Consider the following 25,915-nt stretch of genomic DNA (forward strand, 5'->3'; position numbering starts at 1 on the left):
CAGGAGGAGAGAGATGGATTTCCTCAACTATCCTTACCTAAAACCTGTGCCCTTTCCAGGGTTATAAGACTGATAAAAGCAGGGTTACCATTTGGGGGGGGGGTATTCAATACTATCTGAAGACTATTAAATGCACACTGCATGCTCACACAGCCTTACTTTAAGTGTCTTGTGAAATACAAAATGTTTGAAAGGACTTCCCCTCAAGGTGCTTACAATTTTTGTTAGATTAGCTATAATTTCTATAGCTTCCCTGGGGAAAGGAATACTTCCAGTTAGGTCATGTTATGACTTTGGAAACATCCTCTAGCAGCCTAGCATTACTGGCACCTGTCTAAGCTGCATAGTAAAGGTTATCTGAACTCTGAAGAAGAGACAGTGAGAGTGGAAAACAAACTCTGTACAAGAAGCAAGCTGAACTAGATTTTTTCTAAGGTGCCTTTTTCCCATTTCTAACATCCTATGATTCTATAATGTCACAGGGTTGAAAATGACTATAATACAAAGAAAGGTGATAATGAACCATTTGACAAGCTAGCATGCAGGTGCTTATCTGTAATCCCTGGCATTAGGGAGGCTGTGGCTGGCAGATCTATCTGAGCTGCAGTTATGTCCACATGAAGTACTGCATGAAAAGAAGGAGGTCTGAGCTCCTATGCTCACCAGAATGGGTTTAGGTCCATGAACTTTAAGTCCAGGCAAAATTGGGAAACATTTTAAGGGGGGAAAAAACACTTCACATTTCTGTTCATTGCAATACCATCCCAATCATTCATTATACCAATCATTCATTATCAGACATGGCCGATATGTTGATTTCACTTTGTAATAATCTGTTACACAGGAGGGTTTTAATGGTTCAGGTGCCATTAACAAGTTATGATATGAACAAGAACATCAATAAAATAAAAAGAAATATAGGGAAAAAAGCTTCAGTGGCTGACGTGGTTTCAGAAGATCACATATTTGGAAATGGAAGAGGCTTTAGAGGCCCCATCTAGTCCAACTCCCACATTTTACAAATGAGGAAAACCAAGGCACAGAGATTTGTATCCAGTGTCATCATCTGATGAGGAAGAATTTGAGCCCAGGCCTTCCTGACTCCCAAGTCTTATCCACTATGCCACATTACCTTTCCTTTTTAAAAACTTTTTTTTAAAATTCTTATCTTCTGTCTTAGAATCAATATTGTCTATTGGTTCCAAGGCAGAAGAGTGGTAAGGGCTAGGCACTGGGATTAAGTGACTTGCCCAGGGTCACACAGCTATTAAGTGTCTGAGGCCATATTTGAACCCAGGACCTACCATCTCTGGGCCTGGCTCTCAATCCACTGAGCCACCCAGCCCTGTCTTTCTTTTTTTTTATAAAAATATTTTTATTTTCCCAGCTACATGAAACAATATTCTATGCACACTCTCTGAAACCATAAGACCCAACTACTACAGAACCCTTCAAAAAGCCCTGGCTTAGAGAGGTTAAGGCTTGAACATGAGACTCCACACATTCAGGGCATGCCTTCTACAATAAGCTACTTCTCCTAATTTTTCTTATTCTATTTATTGCAGAGGTCATGGAGCCATTTGGGGGCAGAAAATCTATCTCCATTTAAGTCCAATTTCTCTCTCCAAACTTCTCATTCACTCTCCATTCTCTTCACTCTCTGAAAAAAAATTTTTTCCACTCTGCCAACAAAAACTTCTCTGAAGACTGAGAATTTCCTACTATTCCCTTGGACTATTATATATATTGGAAATTATGCTATTTGAGAATGCTGTGCATATAGAAATAGCTACTCTCTCATCCCCAGCAAGTCCTATGCACTCTCTTGTGCCCCTCCTAGTGTTTGTGTCTTCTTATCTGTTTAATTTATATTAGAAAGCCCTAAAGCAGCAGTAAGTCTCCTCTTGTTTTACAGGAGGAACTCACTGGTGTTTCACAGAAATGTTTATTCATGAGTATTTTCATATCAAGATACATCAGAGGCTCTTATAAACCTATCAAATGAAGAACTGAGGATCCTAGGGGCCTTTAGCAAAGCTCAGACAGTTTAATGAATTTTAGTTCTCAAGATAAAAAGTTTCAACATTGACAATGGGAAAAAAACAAAATCAAGTCCAGTCCTCTTTCCAGCCCTCTTAAAATCAAAGAAGCCTAATCCTGTGAACCACTCCAGCTTCTATCTGATGAAGAGGGAGGGATTAAACACATCAGAGGAAGAAAGGTGTCTATGTGCCCACCTTGTTCCCCATGTCCTTCCTATTACGTGAGTGGTCTCAAAGTTCCTGTCAAAAGGATCAAGGCCTACAGGAGTATAAAAATGATCCCTTATTGTGGTTTGGGAAGGGGATCTATAGGTCCAAGGTCACAGAGTTCTTCACCACATGACAGGTAGAAGGCAGATATCACAGCAGGTATCAGTCACTCCTTGAACTTCCATTCCTGTCGACACATAGGACAATGCTGCTGTACTTGTTGAGAATTAAGCCACTTGAGAATGCAGTGCATGTGGAAACAGTGTGAACATTGTCCCCACACAAGGGGGCAGTCATCCCCAGGTACCTTACCTGCCATTAAAAAAAAAATTTTTTTTGATTTAGGTAGAAAGAAACAAGTTTAAAATCTAAAAGTTATTACAGACTACATTTCATCCTTTATTCGTAATTCAAATAATTATTCAGTACCTACTATGTGCAAGGATATAAACTGACTCCTCAGGAACCCAGTTGCCAAAACTTAAACTCTCATTATAAACTGGGTCTTTTTTGGAGGAAGAACTTCAATCAGTGGATTGAAAACCAGGACTAGAGACAGGAGGTCCTAGGTTCAAATATGGCCTCAGACACTTACCGAGCTGTGTGACCCTGGGCAAGTCACTTAACCCCCATTACCTAGCCCTTATCATTCTTCTGCTTTGGAACCAATACACAGTATTGATTCTAAGATGGAAGGTAAGGGTTTTAAAATAAAATAAAATAAAATAAAATAGGGTATTAGGAACCAGAAATCTTGCCTCTGACTAGAGTTCCTATATTCTCCAACCTAGAAATTAGGGAAAATCAGTTAGCTTAACCCCATCTTCTTAGTTACATTCTAGAGAATAAGTACAAATAAAAATAATTCTATAAAAACAAACAAAAAATATTATTGCAGTGGAGCTACAAGGAATCACCTGGAGAATTTCCTTGGCTCCCATTTTTCTGGATACACAAAACTGACATTTTCTGCCTCCAACTCTAGTCTGTTTGAGTTAGAAAAAAAGGGTGGAGCTCTCCAACTATCTTGCTAGTATTCTCACCTAGCACTAAGTAGGGTGTGAATTCACTAAGTGGTTTGAAAGTTTCTCCACCTAGTTCAAAAGCTTGTGTTGATTCACAAAGGAGAATTAATCCTGTCTTCACATTCTAGTGAGGTACTTAAGTTAGTGTTAACTCAGGATAGACAATAGAGTAAAGAATTCTCTTTCACACGTCAAAGTATTAATTAAGTTAATAACAATGAGTTGAAGGAATAGAAGCCATTTTCCTGGAGAACAAAGACAGGGGAAGGAGGAAGTGCTCCCCTTGGGCTGATAGACAGAGGGGCAGGTCATGGGAGAAATGTTCTTAGGCACCCATGGAGAGGGGGAAGGGAACAGCTTCCTCCAGTACGTGTGCCATAGTCACCCACATGGCTCTAGTGGCTCCCTATTGTCTCATGGATCCAATTTAAATTCTGTAAGACATATAAAGTCCTTCACTGCCTTGCCCCAAACTACCTTTCTGATCTTATTATATATGCATTACTCTATGAACTATACAATCCAGCCAAACTAGCTTTCTTACTGTTCCTTAGATATAATATTCCATCTCTCATCTTCATGCCCTTCTCAGAATATCCACGTGTGAAATATAATTCGTACTTATCTCTACAAGACTCTGCTCAAGTGTCAACATTTTCACAGTACCTTTCCTGATCCCTCAGTATCTGTCATCTGTCCCAAAATTACTTTGTGTACATTTTTTTTAAACTCTTACTTTATGTATTAGAATCAACACTTGGTATTGATTCCAAGACAGAAGATCAGTAAGGGCTAGACAATTGGGGACTTGCCCAGGGTCACACAGCTAGGAAGTGTCTGAGGCCACATTTGAACCCAAGGCCTCCCTCTCTAGACCTGGTTCTCTATCCACTGAGCTACCTAGTTGCCCTTACATATTTTTTATATGCTTATTTATGTACCTGTTGTCTTTCCTTTATAAAATTTAAAAAGATACTGTTTCATTTTTGTCTTTGTATCCCTGGTGCTTAACACAGTGCCTGGACAATTTTGTTGATTTGATTTTTCTTTATTATAAGGAGAAACCTCATCGGGGATAGAGAATGGCTATATGTGAAAATGATTGTAATGTAAAAATAAAAAGCATCAATAAAACTTTTTTAAAAAGTGAAAGATACCACTACAGTAGATTCCCTGTACATTGAAGGTGTTCAGACAGAAACCGGTTGACCACTTATTGGGAACACTGAAGAATGGATTTATAGGAGTTGGAGATCCCTTCCAACTAAATTTCTGTGAAATCCCAAAAAACACTTCTGGTCTCAGATCTGGTTTCTTGATTCCTGGTTGTTAGTCTACCTTGCTTCAAGGAATGGACCTTTCTCCTCCAAACTCGTTCTTCTTTTTACTTCCCTATTACTGTCAAGAGTACCACCAAATCCCCAGACCCCCAGGCTTGAAACTTAGATGTCCTCCTTGACTCCTCACTGTCTCTGCCCTCATATCCAACCTGTTGCCAAGATCTGTCAATTTCACCTTTACATTTCTCATATATACCCCCCTGACATTGCCGCTACTCTAGTTCAGGCCTTCATTTCCTCACACTTTGCATATAGCCTTGTGGTAAGTCTGACTGTCTCAAGTTTCTCCTCTCTCTAATCCATCCTTCATTCAGTCACTAGTTATTTTCTTAAAGCACATCAATTTGATTATATCATTCCCATACTCAATAATAAAACTCCAGTGGCTCCCTATTACCTCCAAAATCAAACACAAAACCTTTTCTTTGGCATTCAAAGTTCTTCATAACCTAGCACATACTTCCACCCTTCCTTGTGATTCCTCAAACAAGATATTTCATTTCTTGGCTCCAGGAATTTTCTCTAGCTATTCCCTATGCCTACAATGTTCTCCTTCCTCAGAGCTATCTCATGGTCTTCCTTCAAGTCCCAAATAAAATCCCACCTTCTATTGGAAGCCTTTCCTAATTCCCCTACAAGGTTATTCCCCCAAAAAGGAAAAAAGAAGTTTGTATGTACAAAATACTTATACAGTTTTTTGCTTTGGCAAAGACATGAAAACTAAGCAGGTGCCCATTAACTGGGCAAAGGTTAACAATCAGTCCGTTAATAAACATTTATTTGACACCTACTATGTGCCAGGCATTGGGGTTAAGCATTATGGACAGAAGTAAAGGCAAAAGATACTTCCAGTCAAACAATCTAATTCAGAGGACGACAAGCAAATACATAATGTACAAACAAGCTATAGTACAGGAGAAATAATTTTAAAAAGGAAAGGCATGAGGAGGATTAAGAGGGGTTGGGAAAGGCTTCCTATAGAAGATGAAATTTTAGCTGGGACTTGAAGGAAGGCAGAAAAGCCAGTTGACAAGAGTAGGAGGAAGAGCACTCCAGGCTTGATGAATATTGAGAAAAAATGTCAGGAGCCAAGAGATGAAATGTCTTGCCTAAGAAACAGCAAAGATGCTGTCACTGGATCAAAGAGTACATGGTGGAAGGAGTATAAAGAGACTGGAAAAGTGGGAATGTGTGCTAGGTTATGAAGGGATCTGAATGCTGAACAGATTTTGGAACTTTATTTTGGACGTGAAAAGGAACCCCAAGAATTTTTCAAGCCCCACCCTGTACCCCCAGATTACATGTTGGCACAATTTTCAACAATCATTTTCTGACATTTTTAAAATCCATGTTCTTTCCCTCCCTTGTACTCTTCCCCGTTCCCCAAGACAGCAGCCATGCTATAGATCATACATGTATTATTATACAATACATATTTCTATATTCATCATGTTGTGAAAGAAGGCACATGCTTACAATAGAAAAAAATTCATGGAGAAAATAAAGTGAGACTTTGTCAGCTTCTTCTATAGCCTTTGCTATCCTGGATCATGGCATTGCTTAAAATAGTTGTCATTCACAGTTGATCACTATATTTTAAATGCTGTTTCTGCGTACCATGTAGATTCTCCTAGATCTGTTCACTGTGAGTAAAAATCCCCTACCCCCTTATATGAAGATTAGATTTTAATGTTAGCTGTAATATTGAATTAATCATAATTGTAACTCTAAGATAGTTAAATATTAGTATAAGTGATGGTTTTAGTAGGCCTTTTGTGATTATTGTAGTATAACTATTAAGGCTGATTATTTAATCATTGTTAGCATAGGCCTTAGTGTCAAGTCTTGACACTTCAAAATTTGCTATATCATGCACCATCAGCAATAATTATGGTCTTGAAATTGTGATCTAGTATACACCACTAGGCCTTACTTACCCTGGCTTCAAAGCCTGGTACCAGCCAACTACACACACTCTTATTTTTTGTGTCACTAGTCCAGGCTCCCCCTCTCGTCCCTTGTCTATCAAGTAAGTAACTTTCAAGTCATCAAGTGACTACTTCTATCAATGAGAAGTATGTCCTGCTCTATTTTTGACATGGTCTTGGATTATTTTTAACTTGGTATATAAATTGTGATATTCCTTGAGATATATAGGAAGGTCTCTCACAGTGGTCAGGGTCTTTTGGTCTTGAGCAGAAATCTGACTTTATTGGGAGACTGACCCTCTCTAAATAAATCTATTTCTTTTTGGAAACTTAGTTTCTCTTACTTGCATTCCTGTGCTTAGAAATGACATATCATCACTCTGCACCGCTTTATAAAAATGTCTTTCCAACTTTTTTTGATGCAATCACCTTCTTTGTCATTTCTTATGGTGCAGTAGTATTTCATTACAATGAGTCTATGATCTAATAATTATTATGACTGTTTTTTAAAACTTTGGCACGGTATATTCTGTTCCAGCCCTTTACTTTTACTGTGTCTCCTTGCTTTCAATGTGTTTCTTGTAAGCAGTCTCAAAAGGATTCTGGCTTTTAATCCACTCTATCCTCTACCCTTTTATGGGTGGGTTTGCCCCATTCACATTCCCAGTTATGATTATTAACTTTTCCCTCCATCTTATTTTCCTCGTTTATCCTTCTCTTCCTCTCCTTTCAGCCTTTCCCTATTCACAAATATTTTTGTTTCTGACTACTGCATGTGCCCCCCCCACACACACACTTACCTTAGTCCCATTTCCTTTCTTATTTTCCTATAGGGTAAGATGAGTTTCTATAGTTAACTGTGCAGATTTTATTCCCACTTTGTGTTTGAGAATAAGATTCAAGCACCCCCCCATCCTGCCACCATTTTTCTCTCCCCTGTATTGATTCTTACCTACCTATTCATGTGAGATAATTTACCCTCAATTTTCTTTTCCTTTCTAACCCTGTGTATTCCTCTTTCTTTTCCATTGATTTTTTTTTAACCCTTAACTTCTGTGTATTGGCTCATAGGTGAAAGAGTGGTAAGGGTGGGCAATGGGGGTCAAGTGACTTGCCCAGGGTCACACAGCTGGGAAGTGTTTTTCCACTGGTTTTTAAAAAATATCCCATCATATTCAACTTACTCTCTGCTCTCTATGTATGCCCCTAATTACCGCCCTAATGATGATAGTTTTTAAGTAGCTCCCATGCCTTAAGTATTCTAAGTAATTTAAGTATCTTAGGTACTTCAAGTATCTAAGATATCTTAAGTATCTTAGTTATCCCTTTCTGTAATGATTCAATCAGTTAAACTCCATTGTTTCCCTTGATTATCTTAAGTATATTTTAAATATTCTAGTTAACACTTTCCCAGGTAGAAATGTGATCAGTTTAATCCAGTGATGGGCAAACTATTCCCTGAGGGCCAGATCCAGGCCATAGTTTGCCCATCACTGCCTTAAGCAATTCCCTAATCACTACATCTGGATGTGGGGGTGTAGAGATAAGGGAATTGATTAAGGCAGTGATGGGCAAACTACTGCCTGGATCTGGCTCTCGGGGAATAGTTTGCCCATCACTGGTTTAATCCCATAGAATTCTTTGAGTGTTTTTCTTTTTACAGTTTTATGCTTCTCTTCAGTATTGTATTTGATCATTGAATTTTGTTTTCAGCTCTGGTCATTTTGTAAGGAATGCCTATAAGTTCTCGATTTCATTAAATATATTTTTCTTCCCATGGGGGATTATCCTCAGTTTTGCTAGATAATTGATTCACGGTTGTAGTCCTAGACCCTTTGCCTTATTAATATCATATTCCAGTTTTTCAGTCCATTAATGGAGAAGCTGCTAGATCCTGTGTAATCCTGACTGTGACTCCATAATACTTTAATTTTTTTTCTGGCTGCTTGCAGTAATTTTTCCTTGTCCTGGGAATTCTGTAATTTGGCTATAATAGTCCTGGGATCTCTTTCAGGCAGTGATCCATGGATTCTTTCAATTTCTATTTTCTCCTTGTGTTCTAGAACATCAGGGCAGTTCTCCCTGATAATTTCTTATCCATGGTACTCAGGCTCTTTTTTTTTTTTTATCATAGAAAATAAATTCAGTAGAGATAACCTAGGAATCATTGGATTGACAAAAATCTATGATAAAAATAAGAATTTGTTTTTTGATCCTCTTTTGGAGTTCTTCTAGGAGTTCATGTTTGGCTTGCTAGCCTTCACATTTACCTTTAAGAATTCATACATTTCCATTTCGCATTACTGTCCTCTTCCAAACTTGCATTTTGGTTTTCCCTTTTGCTAAAATAGCTTTCCAGGGTCAGGCTTCTTCTTTGTCTTTTTCTCATTTGGGGGAAGCCTTTTTGTGATCCTGCCTATATGTTGAGGTTCACCTCCACTTCTGGGGTGGAGGGAGTTTCCTGAATTCCTTTGGGTGTCACATGTTCCTTGGGGTGTGCTTGGACCAGGCCATTCCTCAAGCTCTTCAGCACCAGGATGATCCTCATGCTGCTGATTCCACTATTCTCACCTCTTACCCCAAAGAGATTGGTCCTTAAAGATGCCCTTCTGTTTTCTTCATCTGAAACCCTGCTTCACTCTGTGTTCTATTGGTTCTGTCACTCCAAAATTTGTTCTGAGGCATTTTTTTTTCTTTTGTGGTCATTGGAGGTGAGCTTGGGCAAACTTGGTACATTGGTACTCTGCCATTTTGGCTACCTAAAGTGGAAGTTCAGAACCACTAGATTTTATTAAGTAAGGAATGATATGATCAGGCCTATGCTTTAGGGAAACCACTTTTATAGTCAAATGGAGGATGGGCTGGAGTAGGAAGAGACTTGTGGCAGGCAGGTGTGAAGAAATTAAAGTCTTCAGAAGGAAATTACTAGAGGAGAAAAAGGTGAAATTACTAGAGGAGAGAAAGGTCAAAAAATGTTGAAAAGGTGAAACTGATAGAGGCCTTAGCAAAAGATAAGATATGGTGAGATGTGGACTGGAGTTAGAGATAGTGAAGAACTGAGGATGATCATCAAGCTGAATGCCTGGGAGGTTAGTGGTACATTATTCCACAGGAATACAGAAATTTGAAAGAGAGAAGTAGGAAACATAGTAGGTTCACTTTTGGACATGCTAAGCTTGAGAATCTAGTGGACTTTGATTTTGAAATGTCTTATAAGCAGCTGGATAATATAAGACTGGAGGTCAGCAGAGCCTTTAGGATAAAACGGTAATTCAATCCATGGGAATTGATAACATCATTTAGTGAAGCAATTAGAGACAGAAGAAAAGAGGACTTAGGGCAGAACCTTGTGGGAACAAATTATGACAAAAACTTAATCAAATATTATATGGTTAGAAATGGGGTAGTTTCCGAGAAACCTGGGAAAACTTGTATGAACTGATAAAGAGTAAACAGAACCAGGACAACAATATTATAAAATAATAAAAAAGGGAATTTTGAAAAATTTAAGAACTATGATGATACAATTGCCAAGCTTGATTCCAGAAGATTAGTGTTAATAAAGGCTACCTACCTCTTAATAGACAAGATTCAAAATAAGGCATGCATTTTATTTTTTTGAGGCAAATAGGGTTAAGTGACTTGCCCAGGGTCACTAAGCTAGTAAGTGGCATACGTTGGATTTGGACTCAGGTTTTCCTCACTCCAAGCCCAGTGCTCTATCTACTGTGCCACCTGGCTGCCAAGACATATATTTTAGGCATGGTCTGTATAGGAATTTGTTTCAAGTATGCGTATTTATTAGAAGAGCTCCCTCCATGTCATATCCCACCCTAATCTAGGGTGGGAAGGAAGTTAGAACAAGGTAGCAAAAGGAACTTCACAAAAACAACATAAAATGGGCATTTTCATATACAATATAGTAAAATAGAAAGAGGCTAATTCACATACAAAACTAAAAATATCTCTAACAAACAATTTGCTTTTCTTTTAAAATATAATAAACTGGGGGCAGCTGGGTAGCTCAGTGGATTGAGAGTCAGGCCTAGAGATAGGAGGTCCTAGGTTCAAATCCGGCCTCAGACACTTCCCAGCTGTGTGACCCTGGGCAAGTCACTTTGACCCCCATTGCTCTTCCACCAAGGAGCCAATACACAGAAGTTAAGGGTTTTAAAAATAACCACAACAACAACAATAATAATAATAATAATAAACTCAGTATACACAGCTACAACAATGTACATGGGAAAGACAACTAGAAAACAAATGAAAATTAATTTTGTGAAATTGTAAAGAAAATGCTTAGCCCCAAAGACATATGAGAAGGTACTTCCTCTACAATGGAAATGGTCCATAGGTATGAAACATGCCTATAAAAGCAATTTTTTTCAGCGCTAATTTGATGGATGAGGTAGAATCTTGGAGTCACCTTCTTTTGCATTTCCTTTCGTCAATGTGAAAATTAATAAAAATGAGAACATGTACCCTAGGAGTAGAAACACCCCCTTAGTCCTGCTTCCAGTCCGGCCCTCAAAGCCTTCATTCAGAGACACAGCTCCCACAGAGAAAGGGCCATTTCCACTAACTACCAATTAATTGATTCTCACAGGGCCAGCCTAACTGAAGTAGCAAGGCACCCAAAGGGAGAGGTGGGAAGCAGTGTAAAAAGGGGAAAATGGGAAGATTATGGTTGGACTGGATATTTAAAGTTTGGTCACCAGGGTTTGATTACTGGATTCCAAAATAAAGAGACCCAAGTCAGGATGACTTTTATGGTGGTTTATTTACAATTAGGAAGGTTGAAGGTAGGGAAAATGAGAGAGAGAAACTCTGGCCTGGACCACAGGCCCGAACCAGGGAGGCTTCAGAGGCCCCAGCAGAGGGGGCATAGAGGTTAATTAAAATAAGGCTTCTAGCCACAAGGCCTCCTCTAAGAAGAGAGGCCTCCTTGAAGCTAGAGCCTCCAGAAACGCCAAGGGAAGAGAAAGAGAGTCAGCCTAACTTACCCACATAACAATTCAAAGGGAAGCAGTCTAAGGTCACCAGAAATCCTTCCACACCAAGTGCAAAGCACCAAAATCCCTTCACAGAAAGTTACCATCATATTTAAAAGATAGCAGTTTTCATCACTTCCTGCGTCCACCTCCAGTTTCATGTAGACAAATGGTAGCCTCAACCCTGTTTTGCACTGCCCACAGGGGCAGTCCCTTGTTTTTGATTTGTCACTTACTATCACATGTGGGTCACAGACCTCCCCCTCCCCACTTAATTCTAAGTTGGGTGGGGTGACATCATTCCTGGTGGCTAAAGTCTAAAGAATGAATGAGGGTGAGCTAATTCCATTTACACAGCAGCATGGGCCAGCAAGACAAACAATGCCCACCTTTACCACCATCTCCTCTCAAAACTCAATGCAGACAGTGCAGGACTCTAAACCCCAAAATAGCAATGCTTCCAGCCCAGTGACCTTTGACTATTTTTCTAGAGAAGCTATTAGGTGGAACAGTGGGGTCTAGAAAACTTGAGTTCAAGTGTGGCCTCAGATACTTCATAGCTATGTGATTCAAAGCAAGTCACTTAACTTCAGTGTCCTCAACTGGAAAATGGGAAAAATGTATCAGATAAATGTAATGCAAAGATTTTTTTTCCTCAGTCAAATTTATCAAATTTAATTGAAATGATTATTTATATGCAAAATTTTAATTTATGTGATCAAAATTGTCAATTTTATCTCCTAATCCTCTCTTATCCCTTGTAAAGGGCTCTTCCCTGTCCAAAGCATGGGAAAAGTATCTTTTTTCATTTCTCTAGTCTGTTTATACTATGAACTTTTTTAAATTTTTTTTTTATACTATGAACTTTTATATCTAGGTTATTCATTCTTTTGAAGTTTTATATAGCCTATGATATGAGATATTTATCTAAACAAAAGGTCTGGGAGAGTGTCTGAACATGGATGGGAAAAAAATTACATCTTTATTTTCAGTCATCTCTAATTAAAATTTAGCAATTCATTCAATTGTGATTAAAAAGAAAATCATTAATTATTGTGAGTTCATAAGCTTCACTAAATTGTCAAGGGGGTACATGATGGACAAAAAAAAGGATCTCTGATGTAAAGATAATTTCTGCTAGAGTGTTTTCTAATTTTTCAAGGATTTATTTACATCAGTGGCTGGAGGTCTTAGGGTTTGCTGAACATTATGCTAATATATTTATTTGCTTCTACCTGATCTGTTATATCAACTTTTCTAATTTTTAGCCAATACCTAAGTATTTTGAATGTTTATTGCTTTGTAACATGGTTTGTGGTCTTGTATTGCTCAGCACGCTTCCTTCCTGATTTCTTTTTTCCATTATTTCCTTTGAAATTCTTGTTTCTCCAGATGAATTATCATAACTTCGTCTAATTCTATAAAGTAATCCATTAATAGTTTCATGAGTTTGGTACCAAACCTGCAAATTAAGGTAGCGGGGGGGGGGGGGGGTATGGCTAAAGTATGAGTAATAAATTTGTCTCTGTTATTTATCTTCCTTTATTTCTATAAAGAATACTTTGCAGTTTTTTCAAAGAATTCCTGTGTTATGTCTTGGCAAATGAATTGCCAAATATTTTATACTGTCTGTACTATTTTAGAGCGGAATTTCTTTTTCTGTCATACTTTGTTAGTAATGAACAGAAAAGTTGATGATTTCTGAGTTTATTTTATATATTGTTTTGTTTCTATTAATATTTTAGTTGACTCTTTAGAATTTCCTAAGTCATCACATCAGGGCAACTAGGTAGAGTGCCAGGCCTGAAGTTAGGGAAGTATCTTTGCCAAGAAAACCTCCAAGAGTCATGAAGAGTCAGACATGAATGAATAAAATAATTTTTTATATTGTCATTAACAAGTATTTATTAAACGTTTAGTCTGTGCCTAGAAATAGGAGTCAGCCAATGAAAATACATAGATAGGAGATTTATCTCATGAGAGAACAGAAAGGAGACTAATGTCACAGAAATGAAGAGTACATGGAAATTAGTAAGATGTAAGAAGGCCGGAAAGGGAAGAAGGAGATAGGTTATGAAGGACTGCAAATGCCAGAAGATTTTCAATTTGATCCTGAAGGTGATATTGGATTTTATTGAATAGAAGGGTATTTGGGGAAACAAGGAGGGTGAAATGATTAGACCTACCCTTCAGAATAATCAATGAGTTTTGGGGTTATCTCTTGGCAATCCAACACAGGTTTCAATGGTGAAGCTTTTTCTCCTCCCTCTCCCTACACAAAGCTCAACTGATAATTGGCTCTAGCTATCTAGATAACAATCTATAGGTATGGCCCTGACAACTACATTAGATGTCCATAGATTTCCTTGCTACCGCAAAACAAATAGAAATCAGGATTATTTTTTTTTTAAAGCCCTTAACTTCTGTGTATTGGCTCATAGGTGGAAGAATGGTAAGGGTGGGCAATGGGGGTCAAGTGACTTGCCCAGGGTCACACAGCTGGAAAGTGTCTGAGGCCAGATTTGAACCTAGGACCTCCTATCTCTAGGCCTGACTCTCAATCCACTGAGCTACCCAGCTGCCCCCAGGATTATTTTAATTCAGGCAGGACATTGGAATAAATGGAGCATTCCTCAAAATGATAAATAGCATCAGTCTAAAGCCATTAGCAAGAATTATGTCCAATGGGGATAAATTAGAAGTCTTCCAAATAAGAACAGAGTAAAGAGCAAGAATTATTGTATTAGAAATGCTAGCTATATAGCAGTAAGAGAAGAACCTGAAGAAATTAGAATATTCAATGAAGAAAACAGTTATCATACTTTGTAGATATGATGCTATACTTAGAGAATTCTAGAGAATCAACCAAAAAACTAATTGAATCAATTAACAACTTTAGCAAAGTTGCAGGATGTAAAACAAACCCACATAAATTATCAGCATTTCTCTATATTTCCAATAAAGAGAAATCCTATTTAAAATAACTGTAGAACAGACTGAATTGCTTGCCAGCTCTGGGAAGAGGAGGGAAGAAGGCAGGGAGATAATTTGGATCATATAATTTCAGAAAACTTATGTGGAAATTTGTTATTAAAAGAAAAAACAATAATAATAAACAAATTTAAAAAGTAAAGTAAAATAATCGTAGACAATATAAAATACCTGGGAGTCTACCTGCCAAGACAAACCCAGGACCCACATGATCACAACTACAAAATATTTTTCACAGAAATAAAATCAGATCTAAACAATAGGAAAAACACTAATTGCTTGTGGGTAGGCTAAGTCAATGATAAAAATGACAATTCTACCAAAATTAATGTACTTCTTTGGTGCCATACCAATCAAACTACTCAAAAATTATTTCATAGAGCTAGAAAAATAATTTTAAAATTTATCTGGAAGAAAAAAAGGCCAAGGATATCAAGGGAATTAATTTTTCAAAAATCTGCAGGAACTGTCAGATCTATGGGAAAGGAAAGATTTTAAGTCCAAGCAAGAGTTAGGAAATATTACAAAATGTAAAATATAATCTTGATTACATTAAATTTAAAGTTTTGTACAAACAAAACCAATGCAATCAAAATGAGAAGGTAAGCAACAAATTGGGAAAAAATCATTTTAATAAAAACCTCCAACAAAGGTCAAATTTATTTTACTTTTATTATATTAAATTTAAAAGGATTTGCATAAACAAAATTAATATAACCAAGAGTAGAAAGGAAACAGAAAACTGGGGGGGAAATTTTTATAGCAAGTATAGCAAGGACAAAGGCCTCATTTCTCAAATATACAGATGACTAAGTCAAATTTATAAAACTACAATGCGTTCTCCAATTGACAAATGATCAAAGGATATGAACAGGTAGTTCTCAGATGAAGAAATTAAAATGATCTTTAATCATGAAAAAATGCTCTAAATCACTATGAGAGAAATGTAAATTAAAATAACTCTGACATACCACCTCACACCTATCAGACTAACATAGCAAAAACAGAAAATGGTAAAAGTTGAAAGGGATGTGGTAAACTAGGACACTAATACACTATTGGTAGAGCTGTGAACTAATATAACCACTCTGGAAAACAATTTGGAACTGTGCCCAAAGGGCCATCAAGTGTGCATACTTTTTGATCCAGAAATACCACTACAGGGTCTATATCCCAAAGAACTCAAAGATGGGAGAAAATGTTTTTTAGCAGCTCTTTTTCTGGTGGCAAAGAATTGGAAACTTGAAGGGATATTTCTTATTTGGGGAATGGTTGAACAAGTTGTGGAATATGATGGACATAATGGAATACTATTGTGTCATGAGAAATGACAAATAACATGACGACAGTAATAGTTGTGTACAGTGATCAACTGTGAATGACACAACTATTACCAACAAGGCAGGGATCCAGGGCAACTCCAAGAGACTCATGACAAAAAAGACTATCCACTGTCATAGAAGGAAGTGATAGAATCTAAATGCAGATTGAAGCATATCATTCTTCACTTTATTTCCTCTATGAATTTTCTCCAGTGTAAACAATATGTGCCTTGTTTCAGAACATGACTAATATGAAAGTATGTAATGTATGAGTATGGGGTGGACAGAAAGGTTAGGAAGGAGGAAGAGAATAGGGACTGCAAAATGTCAAGAACTGATGATTAAAAATTGTATTGAAGGGGGCAGCTGGGTAGCTCAGTGGATTGAGAGCCAGGCCTAGAGACAGGAGGTCCTAGGTTCAAATCCTGCCTCAAGATACTTTCCAGCTGTGTGACCCTGGGCAAGTCACTTGACCCCCATTGCCCACCCTTACCACTCTTCCACCAAGGAGCCGATACACAGAAGTTAAGGGTTTTTAAAAAAAAAAAAAATGTAATGAAGTAATCCAGAAAGAAAAAAAAAGATAAATCACAATGAAAAACAAAGGAACAAAAAAAACCTTGCTCTTGGGAGGAGGTGGTATGTGCACACACATTTTCTGCCTCCTGCAACAATTATTATATGTGATTAAAACTCTCTATTATAATAAAATGGGGGGGGGGAGGTCTTGATTGCTGTTTTGTCTGTCTTTTTTTGGTGAATCAAATAACAGTGCTGGTTTTAGGGATCTTAATGTCCTCCCCATCCCCTAAGTTGGGGCTGTGAATCTGGAGTGGACTACCAGGGTGTTCAGGAATTTGGGAAAGTATCAGGCGAATATGTATTGCTTAATCATCCCCCTTCCCCTAGCCCCTGGGAAGAGTTGGCTCTGACACTTGCTGCTCCAACAGGCTAGAGACACCACTACACTAGAGACCCCAGTTCACAGTTCTGGCTTCTTTGCTCCACTTAACAGTATCTACAGGCTTCCAGCAGTTTTCTTGTGTAGTTCTGCCATTTCTCTTTGGTTTTCTTTATCATTCTTCCTTCTGATGCATATGAAAATTTTTTCTGGATTGTTTATGGGAGAGCTGGGTTCCTCTAGGACCAGTGACATGACCACCTTACCAAGAACTGTTCTCCAAGCAATTTGGAACTATCCCCAAAGAGCTATAAAACTGCATGTACCCGTTGATCCATCAATACCTCTACTAAGCTTGTATCTCAAAGAGAAAAAAAAAGAGAGAGAAAAGGACCTATATATACAAAAATATTTCTAGCAACTCTTTTTGAAATTGAAAGTGAGGGGATGTCTTCAACTGAGGAATGGCTTAACAAATTGTGACATAATGTACTGGAACACTAGTGTGCTATAAGAAATGATGAAATGCTTGGGGCAGCTGGGTGGTTCAGTGGATTGAGAGCCAAGCCTAGGGATGGGAGGTCCTTGGTTTAAATCTGGCCTCAGACACTTCCCAGCTGTGTGACCATGGATGAGTATCTTAAACTCCAATTGCCTAGCCTTTCTGCCTTGGAACCAATACTCAGTGTTGATTCTAAAATGGAAGGTAAGGGTCTAAAAAAAAAGTGGTATTTGAGCTCATCTTGAATGAAGAAAAAGATCTTTAACAGTACAAGATGTGGAAGTGGTGAACTATAGATAGAGCAGACACTGTGCTAATGAACAGTAGCAGAAGAGGGCAAAAAGAGATCAAAGAGATCATCTACCAGTCTAGTTTGGCTAGCATAGAGAGGATGTAAAGGGGAATAAGGCTGGAAAGACAGTGTGGAGCCAGATTGTGGAAGGCCTCCATTCCAGAATTTGTATTTTTGTGTTGTGGCTGTTTTATTGGATTATACATTAAGGAAAATTATTTTGGCATTAGTGTAAATGACAGATGAGAGGTTAAGAGACCTATTAGGAGGTATTACATTTCTCCAGATGAGAAGTAAAGATGGCCTGTACCAGGGTGGTTACAGTGTAAATACTGAGGAGCAGATGGATGTAAGAGATATCTGAGAGGTAGAATTGTCAGAATTTGTATCTGATTGGATATGGTGAGTGAAAAAGGCTCAAACATCACTCTGAAATTTCTAGTATGGAAAGAATTTTAGTGCATTTTGCATCATTTCAGCTTGATTATATAACATATATGGTTAAAGATTTCCAAAACTTCTAGCTCATATCCCCAGATGATGTGTTTTAAAACATGGGGAAAAAAACAGAATAAAGTTTTCTCTACCTTAACTAAAGGCTAGAAAAAGATATTTGCACCAGATAAAAATATAATAATAATATCAAATAATAACAAAATTGTGCTATATACTGTCTGCTGGTCCAATTTTAGAAATAATGAACTTTTTAATAATGTCTCTGAAGTCTGAGTTCTGCAGCCCTACTTATATTATATTTCTCTTAAACCCGATTCAATTCTAGAATCACTCATGGTCAAGTGGTAGCAATAGAAATAGAAGAAACCAGCTACTATTTCCTACCTGCTCCCTTAGGGAGTTTCCAGTATTATATGTGGGCAGGGGGACTATCTATTTACAAATAATTAAAATGATGAAGTGAACAAATAAAATGTTAGGAGGAAGGAATTCAGGAAAGATTTCATGAAAGAGACGGAATTTTGAGGTGGCCTCAAAGAAGAAGTAGGATAAAAATACAGCATAATATAGTAGAAAGCATGATAGATCTCAGTCAGGATAACCTATGTTTAAAAGTCACCTCACAGAGGCAGCTGTGTGGCTCAGTAGATTTAGAGCCAAGTCTAGAGACAGGAGTCCTAGGTTCAAATGTGACCTCAAACATTTGCTAGATGTGTGATCCTGGGTAAGTCACTTAACCCTCACTGCCTAGCCCTTACCACTCTTCTGCCTTGGAACCAACACATAGTATTGATTCTAAGGTGGAAAGTAAAGGCTTAAACAAACAAATAAATAAATAAATAAATGAGTGAATAAATAAAAGCCAATTCAGACACTTACTAGCTGTCTGACCCAAAGAAGTCATTTACCTTTTTTGGAGCTTTCTTCCTCATGTATAAAATGGATAAAATCCCCTCAATGACATCAGTCTCTAAATCTATAGTCCTACAATCTCTTAAGGTCCCATAAGGGAATAAGGAAAAGTATGAAAATTCTCTGATATGTTTACTAGTTCATGGAGGGAATTAATTTAGGGAGAAGAGAAGGAATAGAGGAACATTAGAAAAAGGAATGAAAACTGAAAAGAAGGTAGGGTATATAAGGACAGTTCTCTAGAGGTTATTCTCCTAAGTGAAATGAGCCAGACTACTATCTCTGTAATAGAACCACACAATCACAGAATCATAAATTATTCAAACAGATTAGAAGATACCACTCAGTCTTCAAAGTATCCTTTTAAAGAGCACTCCTTTCAACCTAACATACCCAATACCTTCTCCTAAAGTGGGTGACCATGAGCCAGTCCATTCACCATTCTGAAATCCTTTTTCTTACCAGTATTCTACAATCTATGATGTGAGACATCATGCTATAATGGAGAGAGAGCTGGCTTTAAAGTCAGAAGATCTAGTTAATGTCCCATATCTAATACATATAGATTGTTTGACCTTAGGCAAGACAATAAACCTCTTAGCACCCCAAGCAACTATAAATTGCAAAGCAGATGGAAGTTCTGCATTGGTAGAAATTTTCTCATGTGTAGTTTCCTTATACTAATGAAATCACAAATAACAAAAAAATTCTATAACAACAATACTCATACTACCCATCCCATTCAATTTTTTAAGAGTGTGAACTTGGTAAATTGTAAAGTACTATATAAATATAGACCAAGGAGGCATGGCCAAATGGAGTGCACTGGCCCTACAGTCAAGAGGAATGAGGCAGAAATTACTTCCCCTGCCCCTATCATGACTCTAAATGACTCAGCCAGGACATTTAAATTTCCTCACCTGTAAAATAAAGGAGGGCCCCTTGTTTCTAGATCTGTAGTTTTCTTATTCCACACATACCCTAGATTATGGTTAAAGTGCCTGGTTCAAAGACTTCTTTTGACTAAAGAACCAATTAATTACTTCATTTCATATGTCTAGAGTTAATTTCTTACTCATTATGTAAAATACACACATGCACACATCCAAATTAGCTTCTCTTTTCAGTCAAAAGTCCTGATACTTTCTTTGTAAAAGCATCATACCTTGGTTGACTATTGAGAAATCCCTTCACCTATGCAATCAGAAATTAATCATTCAATAAGTTCATCTTGATTAAATACTAACACAAGAAAAATCTAAATGAAAAGAAAAAAGTAAAAGCAAGGACAACAGGATAAGACAGGTGCACTCACAGTCTGGGCAGCAGCCATTAAAAGCCATTCGACAAATACCACAATTCTCATCATTGGCAACCCAAAGCCAGGAGGCTACACCATTCCAACACTTAATCTTCACCTTCATGGTAAGTGAGTTTGCAGCCTAGGAAGGAGAAAGAAGATTATCTTGTTGAACAGTTTGGAAAAGACAGAAACTGGGACAGAAGTTAAGGGTGACAATCCATTCTATGGTGAAGGACCTGAGTAAAGATGGTAACTTAAGTATATTGATTATGTCCTTGTTTTTGTTCCTTATCTCAGAGATTCATAATCATCATCAATCTAGGAGAACCACAGGATATCTTTAAAGGGTAAGAGGCAACTTGCCACAAGGAAATTATCTTTTTGCCAAGAAAAAGTTTTAGGCTCACAAGAAATACCTTTATCTGCTTGAAGTTAAAAAAAGACAAAGACAAAGGCCTGCCCCAGAGGAAAAGAATCATCTTCCCTGCTCTTTCTTAGAAACAAGCCTGATAGTTCCAACAAGAAGCTTTGGGGGGGGGGGGAGGGGGGAACAGAAAGGAAAGTTGAAAACAGAGAGCTCTCTTTGATTTTGTGATCCATTAAGTTGTCTCAAAGGACTTCTTTGAAAAGCACAAAAATTACACTTGTATTTAACTTTCACTTAAAAAAAACCAGATTACCAAGCAACAAAACAAAAAGATGGAGGGGAAAAGATGGGTCACTTTATAAAAGTCTGTATTCTGTCTATATTCACTCCCTTCCTTTCCCCCTTCCAGTGGGAAAAGGTTTAAGGAAAATTTTGTACACTAAAAAGATCAATGCCAAAATAATAAAGAAAGCATATTCAAATGAATAAAAACAATAAAGTAATTGTTCAAAGTTTAATTCTCCTCTGAAAACCCACTGTTCCCAAAATCCATTCCCAGAGTGTGCTAGATTCCACTACTTCTGGGTATAATGGAGAGAAAATCGAGTCCAGAGTCATCAGACCCAGTGTTCCCATCCAGGTTTTACAATACTAGGTGTGTGTGACCCTTGTCAAATATTTTCACCTCTCTGAGCTTATTTCCTTTCTTATTGAAAATGGGGACAATAACATTTGGCCTACTTGCTTAAAAGGTTCTCCAGAGAAAGGTTTTCTGTAAATCTTAAAGGATCACATAAAATGTAAATTTGTAGTGTTAATAAGATGGAAGAGAAGTGGGATTTGCACTGTACTGCATTGGAATACAACCAATGACGCTGAATGAAAGATCCTTTAAGGCAAGGGTGGTCTTGTATTCCCAGACTCTAGCATCCAACCGGCACTTAATAGATGCTTCGCTGAATTGGAGGGGTGTGAGGGGAAGAAACAAGCAAGAAATCTAAAGAAATCTCCTCTCAAAACAGAAAGGGGCCTCTCCGAGGTCCGCTACCAGGGAGAAAAGTCGGGTCCCACCTCAAGCCCAAAGGTAAAGGATATGATGTTCCTCCCTGGGTTCTGTCAGTCCTCCTCCCCTTTCCAGATTCTCACCAGTTCGTTTCCACACATCTAACTCACACTAGGCTTCACCGGATCACTGTCCCCTCACCTCCTCTCCAGAATCTTCATCGGAATTCATACACACCGCTACACTCCCAGGCAAGCATCAGCCGGGCGCCCCCTCCCCCAAGACCTCTCTTCCCGGAATTCGAACCGGTCCCAGAGTTCTAGCCCGGCCGAGGCACCCCACCTTCGCGAGTTCCCACCGGAGTCCCAGCCCCTCGGTCTCCTTCTACTCCCATTTGGAGTTCCCACCCCCTCGGGAGTTCCTACTTGAGCCTCAGCCCCGCCCCACTCGAATTCTCACCTGAGTTCGAACCCCCTCCGCCCGCATCCGCTCCCGGATTGCCTCCCCACCACCACCCCACCCCACAGCCCAGCCTCCAGCCTCGCCCCTTCTCCCCTCCCCCAGTTCCCCAACCCCGGGCTCGCCCCTAGTCCCCGAAGGCTCCAGTACCCCTCCCGAGTTAGCACCTCCGGCTCCACTTTGCACCTGAGTTCGCGCCTGTCTCTCGGAGCTCGCGCCNGGGGGGGGTGGGCATGGGGGATCGACTGCGATCACGGGATCGCAGACCCCCCCTTACCCCACCCACCCCTGAGGTCTTTTGTTTCTTCTGGGCCACCTAGGCCCAAGGCTTGGAGCCTCATGGCGACCCCGCGGGCGGGAACTGGGGCCTTCTTTGGGCGGCGGGAACGTGGGGGCGGGAAGGAGGCCGGCTCCCCCTCGCCCCAGGCAGCAAGCTGCGGGGGGGTGGGGGGCGGGGTAGAGGGAGGAAAAGAGGAACCCACCAGGCCCCGGCCGGGGTGGGGGGGGACCACTCACCAACCTTTGTATTTGTTACAGCCAAAACAGCTTCCAGATAAATGGCAACACGACCTGTTCGACAGCGGTTTTGGAGGCGGGGCCGGCGTAGAGACCGGTGGGAAATTGCTGGTCTCCAATCTGGATTTTGGGGTCTCAGATGCGGATATTCAGGTAAGGGATATGGAGGTTCCACTACTTGTTGGGGGCTAAGTCCCCTGCTTAGATCATGCTTCTTGATGTTCAACCCACCCCCAGGCTTATAAGATCACCCCATCCCCCCCGTGCTTTAAGAAAGGTGGGTGCACCATCACCATCCCTACCCGGCCCTGGGGGTGACTTGTCCTTATCTCTCTGTAGAAAAGATTGTTCCTATCCTTTAATGTTTTTGCAATGGCTTAGAGTTCGGGGTGCTGTGAGAAGAATGGAATTTACTCGTGCACTTTGTAGTCGATTTCTTTTGCTTCCAAGATAGAGTTTATCTTGTTCCAGAAGGCAAAAATTATTAAGCTGAGCCTGATTGAGTGATGATTGAATCTGGACAGATTTTTAGGTAATTCATTTTGTGCTGAAAATGCTGGATTTGTTGAGAGAGGAAGTCTAATTTTTCTGGGGCTGTTTTATTTCCCTTTATTGCAGCCTTGTAAGCCTAGTTGACTTTCTAAACAAAATAAGCCCAATGTCAGTTCTTCTGTTATTGATATGATTTTCCACAAAGCATCTGGTTTTAGATTAAATAAAAAACAGCACTTTGAAAAAAAGAAAGAAAGAAACCAACCAACTCTTGTTAAGAAACTTCTTTCTGGAGAGTAAAACTTTGGAGATTGGAGATGGCTGGGACTGGATACTAGGCCTTCCTGGGTCACACTTCCTAGAGCCCAGCCACCTGGCTTTGCTGTGGGGAAGACAGAGCAAGGCAGACAAGCACTCATGGTGTGTCAACACTCTTTTTAAGGTGGTTTCTGGCATCCACTGGAAACCGCTTTTGGTGAACTCCACTTCCCGCTGTGTGCCTGCGGCCCGAGTATCCCCACACTCTGGGTTCCCTCTCCAACTCCCAGCCTGCCGTGAGGTCAGGGCGGTTTCCATGGCAGCGCTTGACGTCAGACTTTTGCGGCAGGCTTGAGTAGGAGGAGAGGGAAACGCAGGTGAGCCAGAATCTGCCTTCTGGGGGTGGGTTTGGGATCAGGTCTACTGAATTAATGGGCCCTTAAATCTGTTCTAGTGGCCTGAAAAGTTTCCCTTGCTCTGTGACCTGGAAATTTTCATCATTTCTTAGAACACTCTTTTGTTAAGAGAGTGTTTTTTTATCTGAAAAGACAGCTGCGGATTGTTATACCCTTAACCACTGGGCAAAGCACTCTTTGGCCCATAGCATCATACAGATGGCATGCCCCAACATTGGTAGGACCCCAGACAGGCCCAGCTGCTTTTGGAAGTTGCTGTAACACTCCCCACACCCTCTACCCCCTAGATTTTTTTTTCCCTTCCTGGAACCTAAAATCTAAAGCAAATATTACAGGGATCCTCTTCCTTGGATACTATAGGAGAGTCATATTATTTTGCTTTTCTTTCCTAATTTTTAGGAACTATTTGCTGAATTCGGAACTCTGAAAAAGGCAGCTGTACATTATGATCGGTCTGGCCGGAGCTTAGGAACAGCAGATGTTCACTTTGAGCGAAAAGCAGATGCTCTGAAGGCCATGAAACAGTATAACGGTGTCCCCTTGGATGGTAAGTTGAGCCTTCTATCATTGAAGGGCTTGGGTGCTACATTTTGTGATTGTGGGGCTGTCATCTGCCCATGTAGGAATGATTTGCCCACTCTGGCCGAGCACACTTTGCATTTGCCCGCTTTGTCTCTCTCTTCCGTTCTGCCACCTTTCGTGCTGCCCCATACATCTGGACCAACCTCTTGTGACCCCCTCCTTCAGATCCTTCCTGAAGATTCACTTCTGTGAGGCCTTCCCAGAACCACCATAGTACACCTCAAAGAACGGGGCTAAATTGATAAAGAAAAAGGTACTGGATCTTTTTCCCACTAGGTCAGCCAGGCGTATTTCCCTCTTTCACCCATATCCACCAAAGAAAAAATTATTGAATATTTGCCCAGTTATAACTTTGTCAAAGAGAAGGTTGGTGGTTTCTCTTGCCATTTGTCTTTCTCAAATATTTTCCAGTCTTTTCCCATGTTTGCATTTAGAATGAGACAGCAAGGACCCCATCCAGTATTATTTGCATGGAGCCTAGAACATTGCTAGCATTATATACTTTTTCCGTAGAAGAGTGACTGATGTTTCTTTCCCCTTCCTCTCCCATAGGTCGCCCTATGAATATTCAGCTTGTTACATCACAGATTGATACACAACGAAGACCTGCACAGAGGTTAGTTCTTTGTTTTGTGGAATAGAGTCAGAATGTATAATCTTTTGGAGAGCCATTTCCAGATATGTGAGAGTGAATGCTGTTTATTTTATTTTTTGCATTTAGTGTAAATAGAGGTGGAATGACTAGAAACCGTGGCTCTGGAGGTTTTGGTGGTGGGGGCGGCACCCGGAGAGGCAGTCGTGGAGGCAATAGAGGACGAGGCAGAGGGACTGGAAGAAATTCGAAACAACAGCTTTCCGCAGAAGAACTAGATGCACAGTTGGATGCTTATAATGCCAGGGTAAGTACCAGGATAGGTAGGTGGGGTGGGAAGTGGTTCCAGAACTGGGTTGGAAATATCCCCTTTCCAATAGCCACCGTCTCTCAGAGAGACAGCAAGTCAGATGGTTGAGGTGAAGCACTCTCAGACTTAACCTGAGCTACTTTTTGCTGTGTGTTAGGATATTCTTCTGATAGTGCTTTTTTACTGTTTCTTTCAGATGGATACCAGTTAAACTAGCCAACATATTCCCTGCATGGAACAGGACCCAGGAATCTCATTCTTTACCCTTCTTGCTGGAGGGTGGAGTAGAGGACTGTGGCTCTGCTATCAATGATGGATTTGTTTCTTTTATGTTTCGAAATAGGATTTAAAACTCATGTAAAGGTTTTTTTTTTAATTCTGAAACAGACCTGTTTTGTACCAAGTTATTTTTGGGATAAATTTTACTGGTTGCTGTTGTGGAGGAGGTGGCGTTTTCACCTTTGCCATAATAAAATAGAAATGTGTGTAGAAGTGGAACTGTTTGCTTCATCCCACTATTAGTGGGCTGTGTACGTGGCGCACAACTTTCATGTCTGAGTTGGTATGTTGTTAAGTAGACTGAATGAATAGCCCCCATTGGGACTGTTATTTGGTCTTACCATGCCATTCAAAAACTGAATCTTATTTTGAGAACTCTATTTCTGGCCCAGAGGTACATAGTGAGGGTCACATGTATTTAGA

At 39.5% G+C, this 25,915-nt stretch overlaps 2 protein-coding genes across 3 annotated transcripts; one reads left to right on the plus strand and one right to left on the minus strand.

The window, feature by feature from the left end:
- Positions 1–2,023: 2,023 nt before the first annotated feature.
- Positions 2,024–22,260, minus strand: ANAPC11 (anaphase promoting complex subunit 11). 2 transcript variants are annotated; one of them, XM_044671904.1, is made up of 3 exons: positions 22,234–22,260; positions 20,231–20,357; positions 2,024–2,564 (listed from the first exon to the last, which is right to left on the minus strand). In XM_044671904.1, exons 2-3 carry the CDS (start codon positions 20,337–20,339, stop codon positions 2,419–2,421), a joined length of 255 nt encoding a protein of 84 aa, XP_044527839.1. In that variant the 5' UTR covers positions 20,340–20,357; positions 22,234–22,260; the 3' UTR covers positions 2,024–2,418. The 2 variants fall into 2 exon arrangements, with proteins under 2 accessions (XP_044527839.1, XP_044527840.1); XM_044671905.1 differs by having other exon boundaries at positions 22,215–22,257.
- Positions 22,261–22,386: 126 nt separating this feature from the next.
- Positions 22,387–25,705, plus strand: ALYREF (Aly/REF export factor). The gene is made up of 5 exons (XM_044675163.1): positions 22,387–22,716; positions 24,129–24,276; positions 24,864–24,927; positions 25,033–25,210; positions 25,410–25,705. The coding sequence occupies exons 1-5, from the start codon at positions 22,387–22,389 to the stop codon at positions 25,422–25,424; spliced, it is 735 nt and encodes a 244-aa protein (XP_044531098.1). The 3' UTR covers positions 25,425–25,705.
- Positions 25,706–25,915: the final 210 nt, after the last annotated feature.

Source organism: Gracilinanus agilis, chromosome 4, assembly GCF_016433145.1.
Source record: "Gracilinanus agilis isolate LMUSP501 chromosome 4, AgileGrace, whole genome shotgun sequence".
Lineage (NCBI taxonomy): Eukaryota > Metazoa > Chordata > Mammalia > Didelphimorphia > Didelphidae > Gracilinanus > Gracilinanus agilis.